The 24,667-nt window shown below is 38.1% G+C and overlaps 1 protein-coding gene across 15 annotated transcripts in view; it reads right to left on the reverse strand.

Moving 5' to 3' along the window:
* Positions 1 to 24,667, reverse strand: part of EPB41 (erythrocyte membrane protein band 4.1) — a 200,475-nt gene that overhangs the window by 9,982 nt on the left and 165,826 nt on the right. For 8 of the 15 annotated variants that reach the window (XM_039231949.1, XM_039231958.1, XM_039231942.1 and 5 more), the window contains 2 exons: positions 5,852 to 6,301; positions 4,508 to 4,636 (listed from right to left, as the gene is read on the reverse strand). In XM_039231949.1, the coding sequence (XP_039087880.1) occupies positions 4,508 to 4,636; positions 5,852 to 6,301 (579 nt within the window). The remainder of the gene's footprint in view (positions 1 to 4,507; positions 4,637 to 5,851; positions 6,302 to 24,667) is intronic. The other 7 variants (XM_039232024.1, XM_039231995.1, XM_039231988.1 and 4 more) reach the window with 1 other exon arrangement.

Here is a 24,667-nt window from a genome sequence, read left to right on the forward strand (position 1 = left end):
CTGGGAGATCTAGCCCCATGTCAGGTTCCTTGATGACAGGGGAGAGCCTTCCCTGGGATTCTCTCTCCCTCTCTCTCTCTCACTGCCCACTCCCCCAAATACATATATTGAAAAAAAAAAAGAACAGAAATTTGTCAGGAGGGCTAAACCTTTTTGAAGAGCTCCACCTCTACTAAATTTGTGACGTATTTTTCTACCTCCCACCGACTCCCCCCTGCTTTCTTTCTCTGAAGAAGGGAGAGATGGAGGAGACATTGTTATGATTTCTGACTTGTACTCTTCCCACATGTGGCCTCTTTTCTTCGACCCTCTCACCAATGTTTCCTCAAAATGGTACTGCACCTTCAACAGCCATTTACAAAGTCCAACATCCATTTATCCCATGACCGAGCAATTCCACTCTTAGCTGTTTACCCAAGATAAGTGAAGACATATGTCTATGCAAAGACCTGCACACGAATGTTTACAGAAGCTTTATTCACATTTGCTCTAAACTGGCATCAACTCAAATGTCCATCAACAAAGGAAAGGATAAACAAATTGCAGTACACTCCAACAATGGCATACTATTCAACAATGCAAAACAGCAAACTACAGATTCGTATAATTTTGATGAACCAAAAAAACCCCCAAAAAACCCAAAAAACATGTTCAGACACAAAAGTGTACTACTGTATACTTCCATTTATATGGAATCCAAGAACAGGTAAAATTAAGCTAAGGTGATAGAAATCAAAGCAGTAGCTGCCTAGAGGGGTAGGAAGCTTTGAAGAGGGTGTCAGGAGTAATGGAAATGTTCTGTATCCTAAATGTGTCCTGGTTACACAAGTATATACATTTGTCAAAATCAAGCAAATTGAACACTTAAAATCTGTGCATTTCCCTGTATATAAGTTTTTTTTTTTTTTTTACATGTATCTAATTTTTTTTTTTAGAGAGACAGTGAGTGTGTGCAGGAGCAGGGAAGGGGCAGAGAGAGCCTGACACAGGGCTCAAACCCACAAACCGTGAGATCAGAACCTGAGCCAAAGTCAGATGCTTAACTGTCTGAGCCACCCAGGCACCCCAGTGACAACTTAATTTGAGATGCACATTAACTTGTTCCTTGCAACAGCCCTATGAGGTGGAACTATTATTAGCTCCATTTTACAAATGAGGAAACTGAGGCACGGAGTAATTAACTTGATTGCACACTAGTAAGTGATGGAGCAGGTTCAAACCCAGGAAATTGGATTCTAAAGTCAGTACTTTCCCCACTCTACTCCACTGTCCAGCATGAATAATGAGAAGTAATTTGTATTTTGGCCGACTGTCTTGAGCCTAATTAAAATGAAATAAAGGTAGATATATAACAATACGATATAGTAATAGCTACCATTTTTTAATACCTACTGTATGCCAGGCAAATATTATCTTTATCTTAATAACCTTATAAATGTATTTTTCAGAAGAGAAAGTTGAGGCTCAAAGAGTTTGAGTGACTTGCCAAAGGTCACAAAACTAGCAAGTGTTGGAATTAAGATTCAAGTCTAACTCCAAAGCCCACATGCTTTCTCTAGCACAGCATGCTGCCTCTGTATTTCTCCTATATGTGAATATATTTTTAAATGACTGCTTCCTGGGGCACTTGAGTGGCTCAGTTGGCTAAGTATCCCAACTCTTGATTTCAGCTCAGGTCATGGGATCGAGCCCAGCATCAAGCTTTACCCTGACAGCTTGAGATTCTCTCTTTCCCTCTCTCTTAGCCCCTCTCCCACTTGCATGCACACACATGTACTCTCTCAAAAAAATCCTAAAATGACTGCTTCCTTTTCCTTTTTTTACCGGGACTACATTCAAACCACACGGGCTTCTGTGTGCAGGTTTGCCCTAACACCTTTCACACATAAGCTACAAAATTCACTTCAAAATGGAATAGGATGAAATGTCAGTCTCCTCCCACTCCCGACCACAGTCCTGTAGTCTTAGACCCTTCATGGAGGCCACCAATGCTTTTTGGTTTTTTTCTTTTTGAGCACTCATTCAGAGATAATATATTCATATACGAGCCTCCTCTTTCCCTCCTATAAACAGCATGTTATTTATACCACATTCCACTATGCTTTTTCATCTATTAATTTATCACATAGATTATTCCCATCAGAAGCTTTTTTTTAAATAGCTGCACCAAATTATATTAATTGAATATATCATAATTTATTTTCACCTGCTCCCTACTGGTGGACAGCTAGGTTGTTTCCATGGCAATGACAATTTAAAGAGTTTCCTACCATATGAAAGTAATTCTTACATCCTCTGGTTAATAACATGCACAATCTTAAAGTAATTTCCTATTCCCTCCTTTTTCAACCCCCTGCACTGCCAAGTCCTATTCATTCATTTCTGTTTCTCTTGACACAGCTCTTTCTTCTCATTTCCTCCAGCTACACTTCAGTTCTTTATAAGCATCTCCCCAGACTAGCTCTAGTCATATTCCTGTCTCCAGGCATCCCCCAACTTTAAAATATTCAGCACACAGCTTTAGGAATCATCTTCCAAAAATCATGCTTCAATGATGTTGCTTTACCATCACTGCTAAAACACTTTAAGCAGTCTCTCTCATTATGTATCAGACTCAAATTCCACACTCTCGACCACAAGAGAGAAGAGAGAGGCATACAAACATTAACTGACCATCTATGAATGCGCCAAACACTGGGCAGACATCATTTCCCTTAATCCTTCCCCCAAATCTTGCAATGGAATGTGATATTTGCCCCATTTTACAGCCAAAAAAACAGAGAGATTAGCGACTTGTTTAAAGTTATCTAGCTAGTGCATTGGGTGAGCTAGGATATGATTTCTATTTGTCTAATTGCAAAGGACATGCTTTTAATTGGCAAGTGATACTGTTTCCTAAAAGGGAGATCTTCTTCCAGTTCATAGTGTGAGGATTAACAGTAAGGATTTAGATGAAATCACTCAGCCAGAGCTTCACACAGCTGCCTCGTTCCTGTCATGTGGCTTTAGCCAGAATGTGGCCTCCTCAGATAGGGTTTTCCTGACTATGACTATGTCCCCCACAGGGACAGCCTTTCATACCATCTCATTTTGTTTAATTCTTTTGTTTTAATTAAAATTTTTTTTTAATTTATTTCTGAATGAGAGAGAAAGACAGCGTGAACAGGGGAGGGTCAGAGAGAGAGGGAGGCACAGAATCCAAAGCAGGCTCCAGGCTCTGAGCTAGCTGTCAGCACAGAGCCCGACGTGGGGCTCGAACCCATGAACAGTGAGATCACGACCTGAGCGGAAGTCGGACGCTTAACTGACTGAGCCACTCAGGCGCCCCTAATTCTTTTTTTTAAGTTTTTAAATTTTATTTTCAGAAAGAGAATGTGTGCAACTGGAGGAGGAGCAGAGAGAAAGAGAGTCCCAAGCAGGCTGCCCGCTGTCAGCATAGAGCACTATTTGAGGCTTGAGCTTACAAACTGTGAGATCATGACCTGAGCCAAGATTAAAAGTCGGATGCTTCACTGACTGAGCCACCCAGGCGCCCCTCATATCATCTAACTCTTTATCTTACGTTAGTTTCTTCATAGCATTTACCGTGTCTGAAATGTATATACTTCTTTATGTGTTTTATTATCTGTTTCTCCCAACTATAACCAAAGTTCCAGAGAGTAGAGCCTCTGTCTACCTTGTATACTGCTTTGGCCTGATAGATAAATGCTCAACAAATATCTGTTTATCAGTTTATAGAGGGAAAACTTTTTCTACCTTTTGGCTTCTGTGAATTGAAAAAAAAAAAGGAAACCACCTGATTCAATATAAAGCAACTCTTAGCTCATTCAAACTTCCAACAATGAAGAAGAAATTTTTGCTAAAAGTATACAAAGTTTTATTTAAATAAAAATTTTAAATACTTAAATTCTTGTGTGAGACCCTGAGATCAAGACCTGAGCTGAGATCAAGATTTAGACACTTAACCAACTGAGTCACTCAGGTACCCCAATTCTTGTGTGACTTTAAATTTAATTGTAATAAATTATAATCATTATAGCTGTTACTTATTTACTCTTTCAGGCATGATACTCAAGTCAAGTTCATGCAGTATGTATCATATATAATCTTCATAATAAAATCATGAAGCAGATACTAACATCATGGGCAGGGTGGGGGGAGAAGGGGAGGGGGCAATCAAGGCTCAGAGACGTTCAATCACTTGTAGTAACTGAAGTGAAGAAGCCAGAACCTGAACTCAGGTTTGTTTGACCCAAAGCCCCTGGTCTTAACCATTATGCAGACTGCCTTCCCTAGATGGGCAGATATAAGCAATCAGGTGTAAGACAACTTTGCTTTTAATGAAGTACTCTGGGATATCCTTAGATCAGTAATCTCTTCTAAGAAGAATTATCCCAGAAAAGCCCCGCATTATTTGCAGCAAATGATTACAGACTCTGTAAAGAAAGAAGGTTATTTATTGTGTTTACTCTAGTCTTTGCTTCTGAAACATCACACCATGTCCTACCTGGGCAGCCTCGTACGTGATGGTCTTGGTCTCAGTGTGAACAATGGGGACATCTTTGGTTGGGATTTCGCTTTTCCCAGCATTGGCAGTATCTGAGATGGTGACAGTCTGAGTCTTCACCAGGGGTGGCTGTGAAGCAGTAAAGAAACGGAGTTACCAGAGTCTTCTGAAGGCTACAGAGAACTAATCTTCTGACATTGATCTGATCAAAGTGGTAGCTCTAATCAAGCAAAGGGCTAGCTCAGTCTCTGCCCAAGGCTTGGACGCTGTTCCAAAGTAGGCTTGACAAGGTGTCAAATCATGAGGGATATTAAAAAACAGCATTACTGTAATCATTTTCATATGCTTAATGGAGAGCTATAAGATCAGACAGTTATGATCGGTGATATAAAACACTTTAGACTGACCTTCAGAATTTGAATATAAAACTGTTTGCCAAATAGCAGTCACTTTTGTTTGTCCTTGTGACTGTGCCATTATAATTAAGAAAAATGGTCACATTTCCTCAGCTAACTACAAATGGTACACGAAACAGCAGTGGCATTGGAATGCATTATCCTGGAATTCGTCAACTTCTTTCAAATCAATGTCAGGCATTCACTTTGGAGTTCTTGAGAAGAAACAGTATTTGGAAAACTGGAAAGAAAATAATCACTTCTACCACCACCTGGTGATTAATCTCAGAATTTCAGAAGAATGAACATTAGTAGGATATCAGAGGCTTCTTGTCCATCAGCTCCCCTTCCAAAGACTATGAATCACTCTAAAACTACCATTTGATTGTGATAAGTTAAGTGGCCATCCACCTTAGCATAGGAGATTAGTGCCCATGGGCATGGAAGCCTTGTGAGTGGGGTCAGTGGGAGTGGTGGGCTGTACTATGTGGCTGCGATGCATAAATAGTTATTTGGGGTCCGAAAGCGCATTAAGAAAACTCCGTTGCTTCTTTTAATGAAGAGTATTTGAATTTTTTGAGCATGGCCTCTGAACACTAATGGTTCTGCATCATAGAAGTGTCAGAAATCCACCTCTTTATACAGCCCATACTTGAGCAAGGAAAAGAGGAACCCACTTGCACCAGCTTCACAAAGATAAACAGCTGGAATTCAGCCCCAAGAGTTTTGTTATGTCATCGGGGGAGAAAGCATTTCTAGCCACGGAGTTCATGCCTCTGAATAAATTTATCTGTAGTAATAGAGGGCTTCAGTCTTATTCTGTGATTCTGAAGAAAGCAGAGAGGCGACTGCCCTCACCACCACCACCGCCACCACCTCCTCCACAGAGCAGATTGTGGCCCTCTCCCAAAGTGAGTCATTAGACCTGCACCATTGAACTGGTTACTACCTGGAAACTTCGAATGAGGGTGGGGAACTGGTTACCCACACGAGAGTCAAGAAATGATCCGTTTTGTTTTCCAAGCGGCTCTCCTGCTGTAACATGTTCTTCACTACTCTCTGCCTGTTTTTCACCAAGTTGCAGCTGAGAGGAAGCTGGTGATACTGAGAACTGGAAGGCATCGGCCTGTCCCTCCGCTCCTACACATTCCCCACTTGAGCCTCCCGGCATTTCCTTAATATCAGGATAGCCAGCTGCCCCCTGCTCCTTCTCTTCTGTCTCCTTGCTGCTTATGGAGAGGGAGCCAAACTCAAAGCTTTGTGGAGACTCCGACGGGGTGGTCACTTGGCTCTTACTAGGAATTAGTGAATGCTTGGGACCATCCCATTCAGAGTCAGGGCTGGTAGATGGCCCCTTTGTCACGGCAGCCACCTCCTCTGTGCGAATGCCATTTATATTCTACAAATGAATGAACACATACAAAAGCAAGAAGATTAGGAATAAGTGGGGAATACAGTGAACTCTGAGAATCAACAATGATTTCTAAGAGATCTAAAAAATATTACTACTAATACAAACCAAGGTAGCCTCCTGAGGTAGCCAAAAGGAAAAAACTGCTGTTCACTAAACATTTCCATGGCTTAAGCAGTTCCAACCTCAATTTGTTCATATTTCTATAACGCTGGTAGCCTGAGAAACAATTGTGATGTTCCTCGCACTTTGTATTACTGTGATCTTCCCCGTATAACACATACTCTTCATACTTAAAAGAGTTACTTTGCTATTCCTAAATACCTAACTCATTACTATGCATATGGAACTATGCAATTTATGAGCCAATCAAAACATACTCCCAAGTAGCCTGATCAGGTTGAAAAATGTCTCATATCTCCAAGCCGTAAATATCATCATGTTAGCCCCTGATGGAGATGCTAAAATCTTGACTTTAGATTAAAAGGTTTAGTATATCCAGAACAAACTTAATCTAACCACTGTCATGAAATTAAACATCAAAAATAGTGAAGTGTTTCTTCACTGTAAACAGAATACAAGTGACCCACCCAGCAGCTGAGATATCTTTCTTCATAGATGAATGACGTATCTCCAACCCCTAAGAAAAGTAAGTTCTGGAAACAGTTCCCTCCTGGGCTAAATGCCTCCTCACACCACAGGAAAAAGATCTAAAATAAGTACTTCCAAGAGAATGTGGATGACAAGATAATATCACCGTGGATGCACATAATCCTAAAGTTTAAAGAAAGGTGCTGTGGGTAGAAGAGAAGGAATTCACACTAATAAAAAATGAATATGAGTCATTTGAAAAACTAATAGTCTGACTGAAGCCAAACGTCATAAAAGTAAACATCTGCATGTGCTCACCAGAAAGCCACTTAGGCCTGGAATTTTGGTTCAGATCAACGTACCATATTCCATACCACCAAGGAACTTAATAACTGAAAAAGGCTCCTTTAAAAAGGTATTCCTGGAGTAAATGACACATGCCTGGTTCAGCTTACGCATTTTAGTGCTCAAATCATGTTATATGTGTTATATATTTTTTTTAAATAACACTGCTGCTCCTTAACTTATAAACCAACCTACGTTGTGATGAATATAAACTAGCAGGAAAAGATGCATTGCTCAAGAACCTCGGGCCAACCTCACTTCTAAGCCATCTTGAAACAGTCAACTCAAGAGCATCTCAGAGTGGTACAAGTCGAATTCAGATCACGCAGGTCTTTCATGGACTGATTATGAATATTACTTAGGGTGTGAAAAATAGGACTGCGAGATGACAACAAAAACTGCCTCTGTCTGCAGATGAATCAGAGATATATAAAATATTCTTGCTAAGGGTATATGAATTCCCTCCTATTTAAAATGAGAACAATACCTGCTTTGACTCACAGGGTTCTGAAGATCAAATACAATAATATAGGTGAAAGCCCTAGGTAAATTCTTTTTTTTTTTTTTAATGTTTGTTTATTTTTGAGAGACAGTGTGAGTGCCGAGAGATGTGAGCAGGGGAGGGGCAGAGAGAGAGAGAGGGAGACACAGAATCTGAAGGAGGCTCCAGGCTCTGAGCTGTCAGCACAGGACACGGTGCGGGGTTCAAACTCATGAACCAGAAGATCATGACCTGAGACAAAGTCGGACACTTAACTGAGCTACTCAGGTGCCCCTAGCACTTGGTAAATTCTAAAGTACCAGATAGATTCACTTAATTCAACCAACATTCTGAGCTCCTATGATATACTAAGGTCTGGGGACACTAAAAGAAATGTGTTGTTATTATTTACACACTGTATTACTTTCTAGGACATTTATCTCACCATTTCTTTTGAGTCAGACAAGCTGTTAGAGCTGTCCCAAAATAGATCAGCTGGTAATAAACAAATAGGTTTTCTCAAATCACTGTATGCTAGCTCTAGCACTGTGAATAGCATATCCCAACCCACTCATATGGAGAAAAACTTCATGGCCTTTCCAAACAGTTTTGTCACAACTGAGAAGGCTGATTTATAACCAGAAAAATAACCTAGATAATCAAGTAGGAGCCTATTTTATACCAGTTTGCTCAAGTGACACGTGGTGGGCTGTCATCAAGAAGCCACTTGTGAATAAACATTGCTTAGGCCAGCAACACCTGGTCTAAAGCTGCCTACCATTGAGTAAAATTAGAGCAATCAGTTTTTTCAAAGCATGTACAGAGTGGACCACAGCTAAAAGCTGCAGCCATAACAATAACAATTCAACAAATATTCACTGATCACTTAATATGTGTTAGTCACTGGAAGTAAAAGGAAAATTGGTAACAGGTTAGATCACCACAGAGAGCATTCTTACATATGGTCAAATCAACCTCTCCAGTTGGCTCTCTGGTCCAGATCTCTTGGACACAGCCAACTACTTACTGGACATGTTCCCAGCCATATGGAATGCAATATGCCCCAATTGAAACTCATCTCTGCTGCTGCCTGGACCTGCCATCCCAACTTCTTCCATCAATTCTATTATACTGATAAATGCTACCACCATCCATCCAGTCTTCCATGTCGGAATCCTGAAATCCTCGTCAATGCCTTCCGTATATGGTGGATATCATCCACCAACCCCCAGAGATCATTCCATCAAGTCATTTCCATTCCATTTTAGTATCACCCTAATCTAGCTGCTTGTTTCTTTTCCCACCTTTACTGCATTCATTCAGGCTCTTATAGTGACACACCTACCTTAATACCAACGCCCTAAACAGTTTTTCTTCTTTGCTCTTTTCTTTCCTTCTTTCTCGTCTCAAACCTTCCTGGAACACATCCTCTATTCTACTGCTGAAGTGTTTATTTCTAAAATGAAACATTGCTCCATCTTACAGCTTAAAACCCTTCAAAATAAATAAATTAAATTAAATGAAAAACAAAAAACAAAAACCCCTTCAGTGGTTCTTCACTGCCTTCCGGTTAAAGTTCAGACACTTTAGTAAGACATAGAAAATACTTTATTTAACCAAGAGTCAGATGCTTAACCAACAGAGCCATCCAGATGCCCCAACACAGAAAACATTTTAAAACATGACTCCTACCTCTCCGGCTTCACTGTGCTATACCTCCACAGACATCCTTCTTTCCATTAATTCAAAACTATTTGCAGTTCCCAGTACAGGGCATGCTTTCTTTTGCCTCCCTGCCTTTGTAAATATTGTCAGTATTTTTCCTTTTGCCTGGAAGTCCATGCTCAGCTCAAGTATAGTTCTGCCGGAAGTTTCCCCCTGGTTGCCTAAAGTACAGTTAGATACTATTCCTCTTTTGTTCCTATTGCACGTTGTTATTACTGGTTTAGTAATCTATCTTTCCCATTAGATTGTGAGTTCCTTAGGTGTGTCGGGGGGAGATAAAGCCTTCCTATGTTACTTAGCTCTGTATCTCTCTTGTTCAGTTTTTGTCACATAATAGATGTTCAGTAAAAACTTGCCAAAAGTATATTTAATAAATCCAGGTGGCTTGAGAACTTCTGCCTGGTCTTGTGCTATTCAAAAACTTTTGAAAAGGCATGTTCAGAAAGAACATAAAAAGTGGCTAACTTAACCAGACCCATTGTCTCGTCCAGCATTTTACCTCCTACATCAGTAAAATAAGAGGAAAATGTTATTTATGATCACCACATGTCAGGTACTGTGTTAGTCACTTTAAAGTTTTATTTATTTTGAAAGAGAGAGGGAGATAGAGAATCCCAAGGAGGCTCTGCACTGTCAGCACGGAGCCTGATGCAGGGCTCGAATTCACAAAACCTGAGGTCATGACCTGAGCAGAATTCAAGAGTCAGATGCTTAACTGACTGAGCCACCCAGGTGCCCCTGTGCTAGTCACTTTAACATGTTTTCTCACTTTATTTTCTACAACCTCACTATGAAGCAGTCACTCTCTCTATTTTATAAAGAAATGGAGAGGTTAAGCAATTCAGAGCTAGTTAAGTGATAGAGATAGGATTTAAACTTGAGATGGTTTCTGTTTCTAAAGCCCATTTCTTCCCATGGCAACAAAGTATTCCAACTAGGACCAGAGAACATGTCCTATTATGTTCAAAAGAATATACCCCAAGCCTGACTATACTCTTAAGAAGTACAAGGACTGTCCAAAGTCCTCTTAGTAGAGCCTGATTTTAGTGGCCAACACCATACTTTTATTTTATTTTAAATATTTTTTATTTAATTTGAGAGAGAGACAGAGCGAGACCAAGCAAGCAGGGGAAAGGCAGAGGGGGGGGGGGAGGAAGAGAGAGAGAGAGAGATAGAGAGAATCCCAAGTAGGCTCCACACAGAGCCCCATGCCAGGCTCGAACCCACAAACCGTGAGATCATGACCTGAGCCGAAATCAAGAGTTGGATGCTTAACCAACTGAACCATCCAGGTGCCCCTAATATTTTTAAAGAAGGGAAAGTCTGAAAAGCCAGAAGAATAGATTGAGGCAAAAATCTCCATGACCTAAGACTCCCAAACTTTGACATACAACGTAAGTGAGGAATTTTAACTGACAGTGTTGTGCCACTAGCTATGACCATCAGTAAGGGCCACTGGATTATGTAAGACTGCACAACTACATATACCAAACGGGCCTGGAAACTTTAAAGGAATCTTCTCAGGGTATGTGAACAAATATAGGACTTTGTCTGAACCTCCCACAGTAACTGACAAAATTGAGACTTCATTGTGATCCAAAGGTGTTAATTCAGATGCTGTTTATCTGGACTGGTGGGGGATCTAGAAGGAGAAAGATGCTACAATAGGAAGACCAGTTGCCTGTACAAAGTACTTCTAGGCTACGTACCTGGTTTCAAGAACATGAGAAGGAAGAACGTTAGAGAAATATTTCATTGAGAACGCTATTTGAAAAATGTCAATTTTATTTGAAAAGTGAACGGCTTCTGCTACGTATGAGAATTCAGTATTTTATTTGGGGGGAAAAAACAAAGGTTTTTGTGTTATTTTTCCAAAAAGGGTTTCTCTTAAAAAGTATTTATTCAGAAGGATTATGTCTTAGGATCACCGAACCCTGTGTAGGCACGTGCCCTTGTGGGTTCTAAATGACATGTCCCTTGACTTAAAGATCCCAGACATCGTGAAGAGCAAGGTGTGGGTGTTTCAGGGGTCTTGCTGCCCCCCCATTAAATGCAACCCAGTCTTTTTCTTTTCAGGTTATTTTTGACGCAAGGTATTTATATATTAGACCAATGAAAGAACCACAGTTATGCTTACAAGACTATCTTATCCTATAAGCCTCATGAGAAAAATAAATCCTGAAAATCTTCCTAAAACTTGGCCACATAAGGAAAAAAAATAAGTTTTTTTTCTGGAGGGACCAGGCAGTGATTTTCCCCTCACACATTTGTTTCCTGCTTTCGTGAAGACCAATTTTACCTCTGGGTGGGCAAAGGAAAAACACTTCCTTTCTGTATTAAAAGGAAGAAAAGCACCTGCTGTTGTCTCATTTTATCTTTCTATATATTAAAATCCTGGGTACACAGATAAGGACCAAGGGAAGAAGAGCAGTATCGCTGCCAACCTTGCTATGTGATTTCAGGGGACTACTTTCACCTCAGGACCATGTTTAGATATTGGAATTGTGGTAGGAACCCTTCCCTAAGGAGAGAGAAAAAAAAGAAGAGAGGAGAGAAGACTTCAAGGTCACCTAGATATGCGCCCAGGTGCCTACATCCCCCATGGCCTTGTAAACTGAGACAGCTTAATCAGACTGCATGTTTATGTGTGTTACCATATATGGGAGACAAAGAAACAGAAAATGCATAAAAAAACTATGCCATGTGATGTGGGTCGCTCAGTTCTTTGGGTACGAACCCAACTGAGCGGTGCCGGCACGAATAAAGTTGCTTCCTGGAAAGAAAAGCCTTGGTGTCACGACTCTCTGTGAGAGAATCCTGCAATAGAATGAGGGAAGAAGATGAAACCCTCCCCTCAGTACTGTGCTATGCTTTATTTCTTATTCCATTTAAAAATTTTATTTTCTGGGGCACCTCGGTGGCTCAGTTGGTTAAGCATCTCACTCTTCATCTCGGCTCAGGTCTTTATCTCATGGTTGTGAGTTCAAGCCCTGCACTGGGCTCTGCACTGGGCATGAAGCCTACATAAAAATTAGTTAAATAAAAAATAAATAAAAATAAATTAAATAAAAAATAAAAATTATGTTTTCTTATGTGTATAACTACACACATGAAAAAGACCACAAGGGATATTAAATACCAGTATGGGTAGAATTGCAATAATTTTTTTTTTTAAGTAAGCTCTGTGCCCAATGTGGGGCTTGAACTAACTCCTTGAGATCAAGAGTTGAATGCTTTATTGATTAAGCCAGCCAGGTGCCCAAAAAATTGCAAATAACTTAATTTCTCTCTTTGTGTTTTTCTGTACTTCCTAACCTTTCTAAAATGAATATACATTACTTTTGTTATTAAAAAATGTTACTAAATTATTTTTTTATGCAATTCTTTTGTATCTGGCTTCATAATGAAATGATCTGCAAAACCTGAAGAGTCTGGTAAGCAATTTATGAAGTGCTGATAAATCCTGAATATCCTCCAACCCTTTAAAAACAATTAAAAATATATCTTAATAGTTTCCCCAAAGAAAAAGTAGTTCATAGAAAGAATGATAAGTATTGTAAGCAACTGGCAACTAATATATAAAACCTTAGTAATTTAGCAAATGGATTTTGAAAGTCAAAGTCAATGATTGTGGACTTAATGTAACTGGGTGGAAAAGAAATAGCTCAATTTTAAGATGTAGCTTCATTATATTTTGTTTACTGTTTTCTGATTTAAAGATGGCCAGGATATTCTCAGGAATATGAATGAAAATATGGTTGTGTCTGTGATTTAATTCCTTAGTAGATTTTCTTATTAGATAACCTGCCTCTGAAACCAGTAAAGACATGCAAAAAATGTGATCATTCTCTTGCCAAGCATGCTAGCACCTGGGAATATAAAATATTAAAAATCAAAGAATCCTAAAACTTGATCTGAACAGTAATTCTTGATTAGTGACATATACTACAAATCCACACTATGATACTTCATCTCAGAATGATTTATATATTTATTTTGCCTAAGGACCCTACACCTCAGGCTTAAATCTTGTTTTACTGAAATCAAGTATAAGACATCAGAATGAATGAACAAATTCAATAAACGGTTGTTTAATTGCCATCTCAGAAGAGAAAACACTTTTAGGTGATTTGGGGATAAATGAAAGAAGTGATCCAATCTCTGGAGTATTTAGATCTAGTTGAATGAAGATATTGACAATGATATGTATGGATGGCAGTTAAATACATTTAACTAATATAATTAAATAAATCTAAGATAAATATATCTTATGGTGGTGGCAATGGTGAAACCTTGGGGAGAAGGCAAACTTTTACCAGAGCTGTCAGAAGCTTAATTACAGTGCCTTAATTTTCTGGTGTGTTCTTAAATATTAGAATGTTACACTAAGCACCCAAAATAAGCCAGTCAGTAATGTTATTGAGCCCACATAAGCAGAATTAGATAGTTGGCAGAAAAAATTTTTGAAAGAAAGAAGAAACAGTCATGTCAGTTATAAAGCTAACTTCTAATGAGAGCCTTGGGACCAACACATGTTTAATTTTAAGTCTGTAAAAAAGTGCTTTTCATTAATATTCTATTCAATGTTTACAAAGATTTATCCTTAGGATACCTGTGAAAATTTTACCTTCATATATATGCATGTTCAAATAGACAACATAGACAAATGAATAAATATGGGTGTTCTTACTTACTAAAATTATACAAGACAGACTTTAAGAGAGGGCCATTAACATACTGAGGTGACGTTTTACCTTCTTGAATTGACTAAATTGGGAAGTAGGAAACGTAACTGCAAAAAATTCTTCATAGTCCAGCCACACCAAAGTACAAATTCTGTCACTAAGTTGCATAAATACCCTGGTTAATACACATTACCAACACCATCTTAAACAGTCTCAAACATTACTCCAAATCAGTAAGAGTTTCATACTGACATAAACATACTTTGGGACTCAAGTACAGAAATGCTTTTTTTGATGAAGAACAAATAATTAGTAGAGTTACAAGATGTTATTTGGTTTGACAATGAAGTGTTTTTCATTTGTTTGCTTCTAGAAACCAATCTAGTTTTCTTCTGACCTTCCACATAAGGTTTGATTTAATTAATGGGACTTTAAGCTACTGATCTAAATATTCCCAATAAATATATAAAGGAAGCTACTAATTATTTTCTTCTAAGAAGTTTAATTCTTGGGATGCCTGAGTGGCTCATTCGGTTAAGTGTCCGACTCTATCTCGGCTCAGGTCATGATCTCACGGTTCATGGGATTGAGCTCCATGTTGGGCTCTGTGCTGACAGTGTGGGGCCTGCTTGGGATTTTCTCTCTTCTCCCTTCTCTTTGCCCCTTCCTTATGCCTGCCTGCTTGCTCTCTCTCAAAAATAAATAAACTAAAAAAGCTTAATTCTTTTTATTGAATGATTTTAATATCATAAACCAGATTATCTCCAGGGCCAAAGAAAAGCCCTGAGATCCTGGTCTCAACAACAGGCAAGGCCTCATTTCTCATCCTTATCTTGTGGTTCACACAGACTGAGAGAGATCCTGTTTCAGGCTTTGGGATATTCTGCAGGACTCAACCCGGGGGATTTAGCTTAAGAAAAACAGAATCCAGCAGTAAGAATTCATTCGTGGCTTAAGGATCTTAGAGAACCATTTTCTTTTTTGAGAACCATTTTTTTTTAAGTTACTTTTTTTTATTTTGGGAGAGAATAAGAATGGGGAAAGGCAGAGAGAGAAGGAGAGAGAGAATCCTAAATGGGTTCTGCGCTCACAGCATGGGATTTCCGACATGGGAGCGAAAATCAAGAGTTGAATGCCTAACTAACTGAGCCATCCACATGCCCCAAGAACCATTTTTAATACCCAGTTTTATAAATCATCAGGTTCTCACAAATCCCAACATTCTCCTTAATTCACTCTCTGTAACTTGTACCACATTTTCATTTGGGGACTGAGTGACTTAGGAGACAGCTGTGGCATGATAGACTATCACTGGACTACAACAGTGAAGACCTGGGTTCTAGCTCCAGTTCTTTCACTCAAAAACTGCTTGTTCTTGGGCAGATCTCTCAATCTCTGAGACTCAGTTTCATCTTATGAAGCAAGAACATCACTGTTAAGGTTACTGTGAAGGTTCGTGGTACAGGTGTTCAAAATGAAGTGATAGGCAAATATTAGATACTATTTGTCTTTGTACTGTATTTCTTAAACTATTAGTTTTTGCAAGGAAACATGAACCAGGGCAATAAAGACACCTAGTCCCTACATGGAAGTGCTTCTTGAGCACCTGAAGTGGGCCAATCCTACAGATTTAACTAAGGCTGGTCTTCCTTTCCGCTTACCAAGTTCTCAGCCATGTTCTCCCAATACTTTAGAGAACATCACCAGACAGAATTTTGAAGAAAGAAATTGTGATAGAAGATAAGAATTAAAATAGGCATATTATGAGAATACTATATTCCTGAGCTAAGATCCTCATGAAGAACACTTGATAGGCCATTTTTAATAGTTTTGAGATATATACTGTCTGTAAGATAGAAAATCAGGAAAAACATTTCCGATTAGTCACAAAATTTATAACCATTTTAAAGCGCCATATATTTACTTTGTTTTTAAGGCCAAATCATATCTATGTTACTACCCACATATTTTGCTTCCTGAAATCATTACATTTTCTGTAAAAAGAGTCTGAGATTTAGCATACTATCTCTATAGTCACTTCACACAATGGAATCCTAAGTCCACCAAATCTATTAACTTACTATTGGTTTTCTCATTCTCTTCATTGTGTGTTTTTTTTGTTTTTTTTGTTTTTTTTTTTGTTTTTTTAGTTTTTAAGTAATCTCCACACCTAATGTGGGGATTGAACTGACAACCCCAAGATCAAGAGGTGCATGTGCCACCGACTGAGCCAGCCAGGGGCCCCTCTATTTTACCATTCCATCAAGTAAACAGAGTTGTGGGAAGGGCCCTGTATATACTACTGAAGGATATGATTGGCTCTGTAATGTTATCATCTTTGCAGTGACTTTGTGGCCTGTTCAAATGCAAACACCTTGGGGAAAGTGGATACATTAAACTTTTATCAGTGTTTCTGTACAGATAACGGGGATTTGGGTATTTGTTAGACTTTTTAATAAGATGTATATAAATAAAAAATAAATTTGTTAGAAAAAAGAGAGCGAGCAGAAGGTGGCAGTGGGAATGAGGGAGAGGGTTGTGCACAGACACACGTACACCCGCATGGCACATTACCCTTGCTCTGCAAACCCAGTAAGAAATGCTTTGCACTGCAAATGCCCACAGAACCAGCAGGAATCGAGGTTATCTTGCTAAGCACAGAAGGAAGATACCCAGCAGTAGAGTCCAGCTCCTGGTTCTTTACTAAAGTAAACGATAAATATTACAGTCACTTAACGAATCAACAGTCTATTTAAATAATACCCCCAAATAGTCTGCAACATGCAAACTAAAAAATATTGAATCCAATCCTGATAAGATCAGTTAATTGCGAGTGCTTTGTTTCTGCATTCTTCTCTTTAACAAAACATGGCAAGTTTATGTTTCAGCAAAGGACGGCTTTAAATGCCTTGGGGAAAAGCTCTAAAAAACAAAACATATATCTTTATAGATTAATTTAATAGCAATATTTGTAATCGTATTCCTTTTTTGAAAATTAATAGTATCAGTCTTTCCTATGGTTGTATAATAGTCAATAGGAACGCCAACCTGGTGATTAAAAAAATTTGTTAAAACAAATGCTTTCATTTGGGCACTTGCAATAAGAGATAAATCAGATGTGGTAATAGCTTCTTTTGTAAAAGCCATGTGTAAACAGCACATAAAGATGACAAGTCAAGCAGCAATAGCCCATTCTTCAGCCAAAAAAGGAAACAAATGAAGAAAGAACAAAAATCACCAAGAAGTAAATCATCCACTGTCCCCCACCCCCCCCAAAGCCTCATAAATAATAGTTTTGGTACATTTTCAGTGGAAAACTCAGGCCAACTGACAGTCTGAAAAAGGACATCAGAATCACAAACACTCAGCATGGGGATAAACTAACAACAGAGTGATCATGTGGTTGGCAAGAGAGGACTTAAAATTTCTCTCTTTCCTCTCTAGTGTGCCATTCTTTACCTTGCAATACATTTCTCTTCATTCTAATTTTTCTCTCTTGGCTATACCCACCCCCACTTTTTTCTCACCCCCACTTTTTTTTTTTTTTAAATAAGGTTTGTATGCTATTGGTCCCTAGCTAGAAATACACTCTTATCATGCTCACTAGCTTCTCCACAAAACTTGAGTCATTTTCATGGTCCACTGCTATTCTCTGGCATATTAAGATTATATCTGGATAAAGGAGCTTACTTAGGAGATATTGGCCTTTATTAAATTACAGTTAGTAAAACTGCTTATTATAAGAAAATCACTCCGTAATGCAGCCTCTCACAAATGCCGGCAAATGAAACTGACAATGACAATTATCCTTCAAACATAGTTTCTGTAATTTCCTTAATAGTGCTGTTATTAGATTATCCCCACAAAAGGTGACTGTAAAAGCAAACAGCTTCAAAATCAGTGCCTTATGCAAAATTTTAACTATTAGGTAATAGAAAATTTTGCCTGTACACTGCACTCACCAGCAAGGACTCCACAGATCAAATGAGTGTTCTCAAACCTGAATGGAGCTATAGAAGTCAAAGTTTTCAGCAAATATTAAAAATTATACTAAACATGTCTAGGAGACCAGAAGCCTTTGGTTGGTCAATTTTATTTCATTATGCTAAGAAGGGCTGAGATAGAGAAATAGAGATGAAGAGGAAGGAGTTATAACCAGTACAAACACTCTGATCATTTAGTATGGAACACAATTAAATACACTTGGCAGGAAGTCCCAATTCCAAAAATGATTAAAGACATAAGCACTTAAGAAATACATTATGCCTCAATTTAATGTCTAGAAAACAGCATCTTGATTCCACAGAACTAAGTACAACAGAAAACTATTATTAGATATTAACTAGCTGTGTCTTCTCTTCCTGAAAAATCCTATAATAATGAAAATGACTTTCCATGTTAACATTTTCAACAAATTCCTCAAAAGAACATGGCTTTGAAGAAACACTTCAAAATTTTTATACTACTAACACATGGCCACAAGCACATACTTCGAGCTAGTAAACACCACTTCAAAATGTGGAGTGTTGGCGTTGGTGGTATAGTGGTGAGCATAGCTGCCTTCCAAAATGTGGAGTGTTGGTTTTCAGTAATTACCTGGATAATGCAGCAGAATCTAGGACTATGAGCCTAACAAAGGAGATAAGGTTTACCCAAGGTGAAGTGCAAGATAAAGTGGTATACCTTCTGTTAATTCCACATCACGGGAGCAAGCTGTCCGCACACCCACATACCCACACCCACTCCATTCTCCGCCCTTCACTAGGATCACAGTGGGGGCAGTACTGGATGGTTAATAACCACTAATTTGTAGAGTGCCTTTTAAAAAAACAAAAGACAAACTCAGCATATTAAAAATGCTTCTAACAGATGCGACAATTACATGTGTTGTAGTGACTGATTAAGATGGTTAGAGAAACGTTGTTTTTAAAACTCGGTATAAATAAGTCAAGTGAGTTCCAAGCTGATTTAAAACATGAATATTCTGAGAACTGAACACATACCAAGGTTATCTCTGCTTTAGGACTGAGCGAAAGATAATTCCTGGGACACACAGGAGAGTGGAAATATGGGAAAACAAGGGAACTTTTCTAGAAAGACTGGCTGACAGTATTTCTTGCAGATCCCCTAAAACAGAGGTTCCTTTTTTTTTCTTTTTTCTTTTCTTTTTTTTTTTTTTTCTTTTTGGTAGTGGGTCTAGGTACTGGATTGCTGGCTCCTATTTCCTTAATGACTACTATCAACCAGAACCAGGTTTTCAAAAAGATTTATTCATGATAAATTTACATATTAAGAGCAAATAACGTGAGAAAAATATCAAAGAAAATGTTCCAAAGGAGAAGTTCTTAGCAGATTTTTTTAGGCTTACATATCTTGCTGAGCTGCCAATGAATATACAATTTATTTAGCCTAGTATCACAGCTAACGGCATCCTGGACCAGGGAACTGAAGGGAACATAAGTTTACCAATTTATTAGAAAGCACCCCTCAAAGCTAAACACAGATCAAAGAATCCTTCAGAACACAATCACGTCCATGTCAACCAGGAAGCAAAGACCCTTCCAAAAGAATATAAATTAATTTTATTCTGACTTACTGGTAAATACTGTCCAAATAGATCCTGAATCGGGGAATTCCTCTTAGAGAAATCTCTTTATTTAGAAAGAGGAACTCTTCTAAAATGTTTTCCTTAGATTCCCAACGGTAAATTTATACAACTGTTTGAAACACTGAGGCGTACTAAAACTTCAGAGTAAAAAATAATTTCACTTTCTTTACCATGTTTGTTAGATGTCTCTAAAAACCTCTCTAAAGAGAAGATGAATTTGGGAATTGTTTCTTAGGGAGAAATGAAGGCAGACCCTTAAAAACCAAACCAAACAACGGGGTTAGCCAAATTCATCACTCAATATTATTAGGAGCACAGTTAACATTCAACAATCTGGAAAACTGAGAAAGGCAGAGGTGTTGTGGTGGTTACAGATATGTTTGATTACAGTTCTGATGCATCCTGACTACCCAATAAATAGGAACAAATGCCTTGTCTTTTGTTTTCCATTTCTAGTCACAAACAAGACCAAAATTACTTCAATACTGAATGAAGACGCTAAGATTGCATCTACAGCTCTTCAAACAGTACAAAGGCAGAAAGTAACTTAATCAGTTCTCTGGTTTGTAGGCCTGTATTGGGGTCAGCAAACTACACCCAACAGCCCAAATCCAGCCGTCTCCTTGTTTTTGTATGAGCAAAGAACGGTTTTACATTTTTAAATGGTTTGGGAAACACAGAATGATATCTAGTGACACATAAAAATTATATGAAATTCGAATTTCAGTGTCCGTACGTAATGTATGATTGGAACACATTTATCTTCATTTATTTATTGTCTGTGCTGCTTTCACTGTATAATGGCAAAGTTGAGTAGTTATGACAGTGACTATATGGCCTACAAAGCCTAAAATATTTATTATCTGACCTTTACAGAAAAAGTTTGCCAACTCCTGGTCTATCTGATTACAAAAAACCCTTGTGATCACAAGAGTTTGATACACTTGGTATTTTTATACCATGTGAAACACAAGAAAAATGTATCAAATTGTCCTCTGTAAGGTATTTTAGATCAACACAAATTATCAAATAATAGGTTCCCTTTATGGTATCACATTCCAAGATGAATTTATACATATATTTATACAAGCACCGAGTCTCAATAACACCTCCTATAGGGAAATTTTGTTACCTTTGGTAAATGGATAAGAGCTTTGAGTTGAACCAAGTTACAAGAGATTAACAAGAGAGACTGACACCTATAATAGAGGTAAATGTAGAGTCTTTGAATAACCCACAGACCACATTATAGGATTAATAAGAGAGAGAGTGGATTTTGGACCAAATATGGGTTTTTTGGGGGCTATCTGCATGTACTGATTAGGAATACGGTGATTAATTTGGCACAAATTTGTGTCCCAATTCTAAATGAAAAGTTAGAGCTTATCCATTACCATCTGTGACTAATCATTTAATTCAATTTAATAAATTTTAATTATTTGTTATATATCTTGAGATTCAAAGGTGACAGACTGGCAAACAAAGATGAATAAAACAAGGCCTCTCACATTTGAGAATCTCACAGTTTTAAGGGGACCGGTACAAGCTAAAAGAGATGGATTAACAAAATTTCAAAATTTTCATACCACTTTTTCTGGTGGGGATCTAAGCCATTGGCAGAATGCTAAACAGAAAGAAAGTTTCCGTAAGTTTATTATATCACACTGGTATAAATCAAAACACATGGGGGTGTTTTTTTTAATGTAAGGATTAGTCAGGCTGTCAGAGAAGGCAAACAAACTTAGGATATAGGCTCTGACGGTATGCTTCTTCAAAACAGAATAGTGATTCTGTCTTGTCAACAGCGTCTGGGCTAGAAGACATTTCCAAAGCTACAAAAACTATCATACCCCGAATCTTTTATCTTAAAAAAAAAAAAAAATCCCACATGCCTATGTTATCTATGAAGAAGCTGGGATTTCTAGGAAATTTCAAAATGTTCTTTTTAAGAGAGAGGGCAAGTCAATGGGTAAGAACATAAGATGAATAAACCAAAGAGAAGCAACCTGTGGGCAACGGAGCCAGAAAGAAAAAAGAGCTGATAAAATAAGGGCAGCTAGAAAAAGAAAGAAGAAAGGAGGGTAAATGTTAGGAGAGAGACTGGGGCAGATCTGGATATCAGATGGTAAGTTATCTGAGGGCAAGAACTATTATTAATTCTCTAGATGAGAGTCTTAGCTATGTGAAGAGCTTATAATGTGGAAGATAGAAAATTTTTCAGAATGCTTCCGTTCAGGACCAAAAATTGAAAGTTATAAGGAAACAGATTTTGAGTTAATATAAGAATAATTTATATGCAAAAATCAGATTATGTCCATAGATGTAGTATGCTGTATGTAGGGAGATACTGAATGGACAGGCTAGTGACCACTTGGTCTATAAAGGGTCTTTAAATCTCTAAAGGATATTGTACAGAAGAGTCAAGCATTGGGGTGGGGAGGAGTTGGATTAGGGGCTTATCCAATCCTAAAATTCTGATAAGGCTGCCTCTTTGCTTCTCTGCAATACATTGCCCTAGTATGCAATGAATAAATGGATAGCAGTAACCATGTTTTCCCCTTAATTCTTATTCTCTGTGTTTTATTGAGATAGGATCCTGTACATATAGGGAGACTCTTCTTTAAGGAGACAGTAGAGGAGAAAATGAGAGACTCAACTGTACCCTTTAATAACTTGGGTGGGGGGACCTGAAGAGATGGTTGGGACTCATGCTTTCCTCCTACCCTTTAATCTTTGGAATGTTAGATTTATTCTAATTACTGCAAATAGGATTCCAACTATGACAAAGGGGAAGGCTACCCTCTAGGAAATCAATCACAAATGCTTTAGAAAAGAATTCCTAAAGCATAGCTTCCTCAACGATCTGTCACCGTATGTTTAGTTAGGCTATGATTAAAGTTATTTAGCTTTTAGCTTGTATTTCTGATCTGTAGGAGTAATAAACTACTTTCTCTTCTTCTTGTCTTCCAAGTTCTAGTATGATAAGAACTTCACTTATGAAGTGAAAGCCTCCATGAATTTGTAATTGTTGATCAGAGCCACCCCTGCCCCCTTCTGGACTAACCTTCCATGGCTTCCTTGCTCTAACAGTTATACCTTCTTAACCGTTTTTAGCGCCCAGTCCGAGGTTCACACCAATGTTTGTTTTTTTGTATTATGCTCTGCTGCAGTAAAGAAGGATATCCTAAGGCATGAGGGGTAACAGAAACAGAAACGAAAGCAGATTCACTGATCCTCTATCCACTATAATGTACAGGCGACAGATACCATTATCCCATAGGCCATGCATAATAGGGAATAAGAACTCGTTTCCATTTCTAGGACCAGAATTACAAACAACAAGGTTAGTTTGAGTGGAATGAAAACAAGCCAGATTTCTTCCTCAGTGTGGTAGAGACCGGTGTAAAGAAGTTTGGGATTTTATAATTTCTATGAAGGATACAAGGGAAGGAAACTGTAGAGAAGTTCTATATGTCTTTTTATTTTTAAATGTTTATTCATTTTTGAGAGACAGAGAGAGACAAAACACAAGCAGAGGTGGGACAGAGAGAGGGAGACACAGAATCCAAAGCAGGCTCCAGGCTCTGAGCTGTCAGCACAGAGCCTACATAGGGCTCAAACTCATGAACCATAAAATTATGACTGAGCCTTAGTCAGACACTTAACTGACTGAGCCATCCAGGCGCCCCTCTATATATCTTTACTATACTCAAATACTCTTGGCAAAACAAAAACAAAAACACAGCAACAATGAGAAAGCATCCCATATGACTTTTGAATTATCTGTCTTTTGTAAATACGTGATCACTAGGTAAAGTCCAATATAAATTTTGCTTGGTAATGCCTTCTAAAAAATAACTAGACCTCTAACACCTAGTATATTCTTTATGCTTATCTGTAAGAAAGTAACTTAGGAATGTAAGAGAAAGTAAACTGGCTTATAATCACAGAAAATTAAGAGACTAGAAAGAAACATACTAGGATCTAGTATGACAAATGGAAATCTAATCCACAGAAGATCCCTAGTCTAATATTAGCCAATAGAGTCAATATCTTCTCCCTTCAAAACTTTTACCAAAGATGTAAACAAGCTGTAAAATTGACCCACACAAACTGAATCTCCTTTGTATTCTAAGTGTTAGCATAAGAAAATGGCTAAAAGGTAGATCCAAAAGATTGATGCTGGGTTTATTTTCAAGTTTGGTCCTCTGTAAGAATACCATAAGTATAAGATAAATTGCTTAAGAGTATGAAGAATTTGAAAAGACATTTTTACCTTTAGTAGTTTTAAGTGCTTGGTCAAATATCAGTAAAAAGTAGATGGAAATAAACACAGCTATTTAACTGCTTGCTTTCATATGAAAAATTCCAAGAAGTTAATATCTGTTTGTTTTTAAGTTTCCATCTTGCCAATACACAAAAGACCAAGAAATGAACAATAACCAGAGCTTTTGGTTCCTGGAACACGTTACAGATTCATTCTCATGAGGTAGGTTTGTCTTTATGTTACTAGGTGGAAATCTGGGCACCAAGTAGTTTAGTGAACTTCTCGGAGTCACCTTAGAAATGACTAAAAGCAAAACCAAGGCAAAAAAAAAAAAACCCAAAATAAGACTTTTTACTGGTCTGTATTGACGTCTTTAGTCCAATTTTTTTTTTAAGTTTATGTATTTATTTTTGAGAAAGAAAAAGAGCATCCATGAGCAAGCAGTGAGGAGTAGAGAGAGAGGGAGAGAGAATCCCAAGCAGGCTCCACACTGCAGAGCCCAACACAGGGCTCAGTCTCACGAATCAGGAGATCATGACCTGAGCCAAAATCAAGAGTTGGACGCTTAACTGACTGAACCACCGAGGCGTGGTTTTTAACTTATTGTTTTTAACTTCTCAACTGGCCATTAAGAAGCTGACCCAGGATAAAA

The sequence above is a fragment of the Hyaena hyaena genome, unplaced genomic scaffold, assembly GCF_003009895.1.
Source record: "Hyaena hyaena isolate Hyena2069 unplaced genomic scaffold, ASM300989v1 scaffold_3, whole genome shotgun sequence".
In the NCBI taxonomy this organism is placed as follows: domain Eukaryota; kingdom Metazoa; phylum Chordata; class Mammalia; order Carnivora; family Hyaenidae; genus Hyaena; species Hyaena hyaena.